Below are 9,453 nucleotides of genomic sequence, written 5' to 3' on the forward strand. Positions count from 1 at the left end.
AGCTGGCAGAAAGCATGCAGATGTTCAGTTTCCCAGAAGAATCTCTCCTGGGAGTGATTTAACCTGGGTTATTTTTCTCACGGTGATAGTACTTTGCTGCACTGTTGAAAAGGTATCAAGTCTCCCCAGTGTGTTATGGTACCCTGGTTGAGAGTCACCATACTTAGAGAATGGTGATTCTCCTGGTAGAAACTGAGGATCTGTATGTGGCCTAAGAGTTGAATGTAGTAGAGTAAAAGTAGAAAATATATTTAAATTTTGATTAAAGCAAATTCCTTTGTAATATGTATACTTTGTTCTGTTACTTTACAGTATGTAAACATTATATTAAGCCTGTAGAATTAATCCTTCTGCAGTTAGCCCTTCAGATTTCTTGGAGAAAGTATTGAATTAATCATTGTTTCAACTTTCTTTAAGATTGACAAGATGATTTTTGAAATCTTTGAACATGGATACACTTCAAACTGGAGCATAGCTAATAAGTGAAACCATTAGAAAATTTAAATCTATCAGAATATACCAGGGTACTGTACATTTGCAGTGCTGCCTGTGTGGTTTTTGTGGCTGAACATGAAAATCTTTTAAAAATATGAATCCTGTGTTGGCTTCTTAAATGTAATTCTCTTTGTTTATTGTTTAGGATTGTTATATGTTATTGAAACACAGAAAGTTCTTGATTTAAACATTAACTTAATGGCATCATATATCATCGTTCCCCAAAATGGTTTTTATGAATCTACATCAAATTTACTACTTCTGGATCTTGGTAATCTTAAGGTACACATTTATATTTATGAGTACTATATTGTGGATGTTTGCCGTCTGTTTATTTTAATGGGTTAAAATGAATTTTAATTTGTTGTATATAAAATGTTAAATTAAATTTTCTTATTCAGTTTCAATCTTGAGTGCAAATCATTTAAATTTCTATGGAAGTTCTAAATACAATAAAACATTGATAATTTTGCAGGATGAGGCTCCCCTCTCTGCAAAAATCAGAGTTTGCAGAATAGCTGGGGGTGTACAGAAAACAGCTATATGAGCCTGATGAGGTGCTCCAGCTATTTGATGCAGTATTTATTTCAAAGGGTACTCTGATAAGTAGTTTGAGACCACTAGTGAGCTTTGGGTATGAACACTGCAGCAAAAAAATGAGAAATGTGTTCTTAATTCTGCAACCTGATGTAAATTAACAGTTGTGAACCACTGGGATATGAATGAATTGGGTTTTAACTGTATACTCTAATCAGTTCAGAGTGCAGGTTAGAACAATTAGACTAGTTCTTTGGTAAATGTTTCAGTACTATACAGTTGTACTTTAAAATAGTTTTTTAATGTTGGCATCATTTAAGCTACATCTGACTTGTAAAAGACTGCTCTTTTTGCTGAAATGCTTGCTTTTTCTTCTTTCACTATACTATTCTTCTTTTATTATATCATTTTTGTGGATAATGAAAAAGTGAAATAGGATAATCACTTATAAATATATTATTCCACTAAACTTTGTGGTATTTTAATTTGTTTATTCAATTTTACAGATAATTTAAATTTTTAAGGGAAAAATCAGGCGAAGTTGATTAATCAAATGCTGTCAAAGTACAAACCACATAAAACAGAGTTTTCTGCCAGGGAGATTACCTGCTGCTGAATTGACAAAAATTAAAATAGTATGATTGCCAGAGTAATAGTTCCCTTATTTATATATTGGCAATGTAAATATGTTATTTATAGTTTGGCTATAGTTGGTAGCCTGGCACTTCCTATTAATAGACCTTGTTTTTATCTGCTTACAAATCTGCCAAATTGTAAACACTTGTAGTGGAATTTCTATGCTGCGGGGCTTTTTTTTCCTTTAGTGTTTTAGTTGAAATGGTTCAGCCTTTACTGAGAATGAGGTTAAGGAAAAACGTAGTCACAACAATGTAAAAAATATTCTGTAACCATTTTTTCTGAGAGACCCTAGTATCTTTGTAACAAAAATTTGACATTTGACAGGTTGATCACTCTGGGATGGTTCATTTTGCCACGTGCAAAATATTTGCTCTGATTTGGCCATGTTTATACATCTTCATGAAACTAGATTTCATAGACATTAAGACTGGAAGGGACCTCGTAAGGTCATCAAATCCAGCCCCCTGCCTAAGGGACAGGAAGTCAGCTAGGATAAAATGATCCCAGCAAGATAACCATTCAAATGTTTCTTAAGTGTCCAGAGTAGGTGCTTGTACCACCTCTGGGAGAAGTCTGTTCTAGGCCTTGGGAGCTAAGACAGTAAAGAAGTTTTCCCTTATGTCTAGCCTAAAATGGTCTTGCAGGAGTTTGTGACTGTTTGACCTTGTCATCCCTTGGGGTGCTCTGGTGAACAGTTGTTCCCCCAGATCCTGATGCATACCCTTTATGTACTTACAAGCTGCCACCAAATCACCCCTGACCCTGCGCTTCTCCAGGCTGAAGTGTCCCATAGCTTGCAGATTCTCTTCATAAGGGCTGTTCTCTTGCCCTCTGATCATGCGTGTGGCTCTCTGGACTCTTTAAACCTTCCCCACATCCTTCCTGAATTGTGGAGCCCAGAATTGGATGCATTACTCTAGCTGGGGCCTCAGAACTTCTTATTCCTTGTGGCTCATTGGCAACACAATAGCACTAGGCACAGGTATTGACAGCAGTGAGACTGTATCCTGTGCACACTCAATACCTCCTCTACTGACACTTGATTGAAATAGAGAGAGAGAGGGGAGTGAGAAATGGGCAGAATATGAGAAAGGGGAGCTGGAAGGATCCAGATAGGAACAGAAGGGGATCTGAGAGGTGTGTCTTGGAGCAAAAGAGGTGGGGAAAATGAATTCTGGCAGAAGCATTTCTAACCTTGAAAGCACTCTTTTACAGCATTTGAATTTAATTTAGGAGTCCTGAATTTCTCCATACCTCTGCTATCAACAAATAGCTCTTATCTAGCTGTCAAAATGAGTCACTGCCCTTGTGGCTGGTTCCGTTAATGGGTAACAGTTATCTGTTACCATTTTGTGATGCTAATAAATAGGCTTCTGCAATAGCTGGCTATTGTCAGTATATCTGCAGGTAGATTGCAAAAAAAAAAAAAAAAAAAAAAGCGTTCCTTTGTGATGCCTGGAGTTAAACATTTAAGGCAAACACTTTCACCAAAATATTTATAGTTGCCTGAGTTACCTTGCTGTATTATATAGATAATTTCTCACTGTCTTATAAGTATTGTGTGATTATAAATTCATTTAGATTTGTGAAGTATTTAGTTTGGTACTGTCTATATTAAATAAGGTCTGTGTCATGCACCGAATGAGGAAGATATAAAGAAATATTAAATGGCACGTTCATTGTGTTTATAATATGCAATAATGTAATTAAAGATTGAATTGTAATGTATGGGTATATATACAAATAGGTGTAATTAAGGCTTCATAGGCAATAGGCGTGTGCTAAGCAGCTAGTATTCGCTTTGAATTCGGCCGATTTGGGGGGGATAGTGATTTGATTTGGTGATTCGAATCACTGTCCCAAATCAATTCAGCCGAATCTGATTCAGAGATCCAGCTGTCGCCGAATCTCTGAATCAAACAGGCTCCATCCTCTGCCCACTCTCCCAGCCCAGTCAATGGCTGCCACACCTGGCTCTAGTGTCCTGGCTGTTTTTTAAAAAAGAAAAAAAGCTCCACACTCATTAGCTCCTGCCAGGTGGGGGCGGGGGCGGTGATCCCCACTGCCCACCACTGCCCCTTGCTGCATGGGGGGCTCTGCCACGAGCCCCCAGAAGCCCCAAAGGCTGTGGCAGCAGCCGGTGAGTGCGGAGCTTTTTTTCCTTTCTTTAAAGAACTGGGATGCTGTGGCCGGGCGGGGCAGCCATTGACAGGGCTAAGAGAGCGGGTGGGGGTCAGGGGCGCTATGAGGGGCTGGGGGGAGTAGGCAGGGCATGGGGCCTGGCAGGGGCCCCCCTATTGGCTGGACTCATTTGAGTCCCGTTTTTGTTTTTAGGGTGAGTGGTTTTTTTTTTTGGGTTGTTCTCCCGCCCTGGCGGGGGGTCGGGCTAGAAGATCTATTAGGTCCCTTCCGACCCTGAAACTATGAAACTATGGTTCCCTGCCCCCTCCTCTAGCTCTGCCCCCTACTTACAGCCCTAACAGACAACTATTTCTGGCATTTTTTAAATCTGAGGGCTTGAATCTGCAGCCTCAACCTTCTTTTAAAGTAATGTTTCCAAAGTACTTATGATGCACATTACTGCATATATGAGGAATTCAATTTAAGACCTGGTACATGGAGATTTAGTCTACGAATGGTTTTACCCTGTTAACAAATGCAAGGTTGTAATCTAAAAAAGCATGTGAACACTATTTAAAAAGGAAGTTATTATCTGTGTTGTGGTCTTGTCATAGCAGTTAATGCATGTCTGTTAAAATAAGATTCTTTAATGAAAAATTTTGGCTCCTAAACATGCTAGAATTCTGAATCACTAAATGCAATAAAACGTGGATACTTTGCAGGATTATTTTTAAAGAAAAAATGATTAATTTAAAATTTTAAAAAAATAACAGTAAGCTTACATGCCACAAGATTATAAGTATTCTTACATATTAGAACATAAGAAAGAAAACATGGATAGGCATAGATGTCTGATTTTATACTAAGAAAAGATTAGCTGTGAGGATCCTGCGACATTATGGTAAAACTGATGATATTTAAGAAACTGGAGGATGAACAGTGAGGTGGCAAAATTTTGCAGATGATGTAATTCTTTATGTCATTATAAAAAAATGTAACTCTCTTTAGTTACGATATTCTACCAAACTAAATGAAAGGGTACCCTAATAGCAGATAAAAAAGGAAGTAGCTGTGAGTGGAGTTTATGGCCAACCCAGGTATCCCTAGGGGTGTGCGGGGCCAGGAGCATATCAGCCCGTGTGGGGCTGGGGGGGCTCAATCAAATGCAAGCCTGATTTCTTAAACATTAGACTTTGGGTCATTTTCCAAGCACTGTGGGTTGGGGCTGACTCAGATTACAATGTCTAAACATTCAGGATGAACAAAAGAAAGTATATTGACAGGTGCCATTTAAACTATTCAAGCTTGTTATTGTATGCTAATTATGTTGAGCTGTCTAATAGAAAAAAAAATTAAGATCCCTGATACAGGTTACCCAGAGAGGTGGTGGAAGCTCTATCCTTGGAGGGTTTTAAGACCCAGCTAGACAGAGCTTTGGCTAGGATGATGTAGTTGGGGATGGTTCTGCTTTGTGCAGGTGGTTGGACTGATAACCATCTGAAGTCCCTTCAAACCCTAATTTTCCATGATTCTAAAGAAGCTAGGAAATAATACTGATATTTATAATCCTGTTACATAAATCGATGATGAGACCTAATCTTGACAATTCCTTTCAGTTCTGGTTAACATATTTAAAAATTATAGAGTAGAAATAAAATGTTCAAAGATAGATAATAAACACAGCTAAATGTATTGGGATACTAGAGATTAAACAATGAAGGCAGGCTAATTTTAGATGAGAAGGATGGAGACAGGACAGTTTAAAGATATAAAATTAGTGTTGAGGATATTTGAACCATTACTCATTTATTTCTTGAAATAAAACAGCAACAGGTATTCTAATTAAATGTAAGCGAGATGTATTTAAAACAGATAAAAGTTTTAATGATATTTTTTAAAGTTTTAGATGTATTTGAAACTGGTAAAAACTCTTACATAATCTGTAAGTAATCTGTGGAATTCTGTCACAAATTGCCACCAAATCTGAACTGTTAACAGGATTAATACATGGATTAAGCGTTACCTATGGCTAAACATGAATACAATATTACCGTGTATAAAAACTTATTAAGATTAAATTACGTGGGGTAAGTGATTTAAAAGGGAGGTGATCTTTCATGTTTCAGGGCATAAACTACCCACTCCCTAATAGGATTAATTAGCAGTCCTTCCTAGATAAACTTTCACAGTGGTCCATTTTGGGTTTTCTTGCACCTTGCTCTGAAAAATCTAATTCTGCCCTTGTGTGAGAAGGGATATTGGATTAGTTGGACATACCGATTTGATCTGGTATTTCAGTTTCCATAGTCTTGTTTCATTGATCTCCAGTCAAAGTTGAATGTGATTATTTGTATAGCCAATATTTTTAAACTGACTTCAACTGTTTTTATGATTTTTTTTTTTTTTTTTTTTTTTAAAGATGACAAGTAAAAGTCGTTCTGACCTATCAAATCTCAAAGTAGGCCAAAACACTATTGAAAACATAATGTCAAGAGCCTATGATGTATTTGATATTCAGCTAAGCAGTATACAGCTACTTTATAGCAAACATCGTAAGTATTCATAAAATGGATCTCTTTGCTAGGGCAACTAACAAAAAATATTTTGATAGCTTGCGTGCTAGTATTAAACAGAAATGGTTATACTAGTGGTGTCAGCTGCTGAGTCCAGAAACAGTAAATGTTGTTCTCTTCTTGTTTTCACAAGCAAGGGCCGGTAAGCTATTTTTGAACTTGGGACACCTTAGGACAAACATTTATAAAAAATCTAGCCCTATATGTCTGGTATTCCCAGGCAGGTAATTAAGGCTGACAAATGAGCAGCTCACTGGTGCCTTTACTTCCTTATAAATTCAGAGGTCTGTGTCATTCCCCCTTGGTGTCCCGTCCCGTCCTGTCCCGTCGTCGTCGTCCCCACCCCCCCCAATCCTACAAAGCCTTGTGATCATTTTAATCTGGTCTGGTCCAGATTCTATATAGACCGTAGAATTTTATACCAACTCTCACGTCTAGTCCAATAATTCGCTTTTTTTTTACCTATCCCTTTTACCAAGTCCAAAGCAGATTGTGGCAATGTTCGTAATAGACATTTGATTCCTTTGGATCAGTTCTGTGCTATCATAGGGTAACTTATGAAGAATAGATACACACTGAGAGATCAGAACCCATGACAGAGACCTTGTTTGTAGTTTTTCTGTGTTATGGGGCTTGGGTAGTAGAAAGACAAAAAGCTCTACTGAATATAAAACAAAGCAGAGGTATTATCCACACTTTTTCCTCATGTAATGTGGGTTACGGTGGGCTTACATAAAAGATGAGAACAAAAACCCTTTGTTTTCTACTCAAAGATATCTAATAATAGAAAATGTAGCATTTATGGCTAGAGTAACTCAATTGTATGATTTGAAGAAATATTGCTTTGATGTAAAATACAGCTAATTTATTTTATTTTCTCTAGATGAAAAGTGGCAGGAGGCTCGTAAGCTAAAATGTTCGTCTCAACATATCTTGCAGCCAATGGATTTGAAAGTGGAATTTAGCAGAGCTATGGTTGTCTCTGATGCAAGAATGCCCAAGTATGTTTTCTTTCTGTTGCAAAAAGATTTTCAGTAAATGTCTGTTAGGTTTTTGGAAGAATTATTCCCTTAAGTATAGTGCAGTTGTTACAATATACTTACAGGATTAAGTGAAAACAGTTTTATTAATGATTTATTTCTTCTACCTCACATACTGACTGATCTTTTCAATTTCTATTCTGTGTATTGGTCAATTTATAGTATTTAGCATTGTTTATTTTTACTATGTTCTGAGTGTCAGCTCTGTGGTAAAATTATGTTTAGAAAGTCCACTTCCATAAGCATTTGTTAGATGTCACCATATATTTGGTGTGGGTTGCATTTTATAAATAAAGAATCATAGTATTTCCCAAGAATACAGATCAAATATGTCACAGCCTCTCACCCCAAATTTTAAACAGGTATAGAAGACCTAGAGATTAGGGTAAATCTAAAGTTAATATGTCTGATGGGAGGGAAGCCCAGAGGTAAAAACTTTCTACCAAATAAATCCTGTTCCCTTTTACCTTGAATTTCAAACTTAAAATATAGAGATATTGTTTTCCAGACAGATAAAGGTGTTGGGTTTTTTTGAGATGCAAAGAACAAGAAAGCTATAGACTATTTAAAGTTCTGTGGATGAGAACCAGCGCATTGCATTTACTTCTGTAGTGAAGTAGTAAGAGACTAGCGAGCACTGCCAATGATGTGGGAGTAGATTAATGAAAATGTGGTGTTGTGGTGCCATCTGCTGTGTAAAGCAAGGATGTCCAGAGTTCAGAAATCCTAGTGCTGGTTGTAGGAGCTCAAGTTCTTGCTCTTGCTCCTTGATTCTCTTGGCTTTCAGAGGTGGAAAGGAGGAGCCAAGAAGAGCTGTGGGGAAGAAAAGGAAAAGGCAAAAGACGGAACAAGGCATTGGTGACATCTTTGTCACTTGTACTGTTGCACATCTTTAGTTTTTGTAGGCTTTTTCTTTGTTCTAAAGATCCTAAGCCTGTTGCTTGTTATGGAGTGGTATGAGGTGCTCCATGGATGTTCTGGTGAAGCATTTTGAACATTACCTACTACTTGCTTGCATGTAATCATAGGTTCCTACACTTGATGGCTTGGGTTGTCCCTGCTAGCCCTGAGTTCCTAGTACAGAAGCACAGTGTCTAAGCATTTCTTTACTTCAGAAAGGAGGAAATGAGAGCTCTCTTTGTGGCCAAACACCTCATTTCAATAACATAATGAAATTGTGGTGTTCTGGACTGATCCCTGCTAGGTGGGGTACCTAGGATGAAACTACCTTTGGCACTTGCACAGTGTCTTTCTGCTGGCCTAGGATCATCTCAGCTATCAGTCCTACTCTATGGTAGCTTCTGTATGTCTATTTCTACGTCTGTGTCCAGTTGTTTTTTGGGCCTAAAATCTCTCAGACATTGATTCTGATGAATCCTGTTTCTTAAAACTCTTTGCTCCCTTGATAACCTTTGAATCTTTTTCTTTGTTCCCACAAGATTTCCTTCAACTTCCTTCTCTTCTCGCGCATAGGAATTTATGCCTCAACTGTGGTTTTTTCTCTCTTTCTGTTGTTTCCTCAACTGCCGTTTCAGCCGCTTCCTTTCTACACCATGTCCCACATGCAGTGTCATCCTCTAGTACTTTCATCCTACTTCAAAATTTTTTATAGCTGTGATAAATTCTAATAATATAAAAACTTTTGTCTGTCTGTCTGTAACACTTTATTCATACTGTGATCTGCTGACTGAAACAACTAATCCAAGTGCTCCAAGAGCCTTCGGACAGGAGATGGCGCAGCAGAGTGCCACCACGATGGCAGGGACACAAGGGACAGAACTGGGGGGCAGGGGGCAGGCTGACCTGGCTCCCACTTCCTGCAGGCGGTGGCGGGGAGTACTTTTGTCTGTCTGTCTGTAACACTTTATTCATACTGTGATCTGCTGACTGAAACAACTAATCCAAGTGCTCCAAGAGCCTTCGGACAGGAGATGGCGCAGCAGAGTGCCACCACGATGGCAGGGACACAAGGGACAGAACTGGGGGGCAGGGGGCAGGCTGACCTGGCTCCCACTTCCTGCAGGCGGTGGCGGGGAGTGGGGACCGGG

At 38.5% G+C, this 9,453-nt stretch overlaps 1 protein-coding gene across 1 annotated transcript in view; it reads left to right on the plus strand.

Moving 5' to 3' along the window:
- The window catches only part of VPS13A (vacuolar protein sorting 13 homolog A), a 186,351-nt gene that overhangs the window by 63,654 nt on the left and 113,244 nt on the right, over positions 1-9,453 (plus strand). The window contains exons 20-22 of the mRNA XM_006035364.3: positions 641-777; positions 6,212-6,344; positions 7,249-7,366. Coding sequence (XP_006035426.1) covers positions 641-777; positions 6,212-6,344; positions 7,249-7,366 — 388 coding nt within the window. The remainder of the gene's footprint in view (positions 1-640; positions 778-6,211; positions 6,345-7,248; positions 7,367-9,453) is intronic.

The sequence above is a fragment of the Alligator sinensis genome, unplaced genomic scaffold (assembly GCF_000455745.1).
Source record: "Alligator sinensis unplaced genomic scaffold, ASM45574v1 scaffold728_1, whole genome shotgun sequence".
In the NCBI taxonomy this organism is placed as follows: domain Eukaryota; kingdom Metazoa; phylum Chordata; order Crocodylia; family Alligatoridae; genus Alligator; species Alligator sinensis.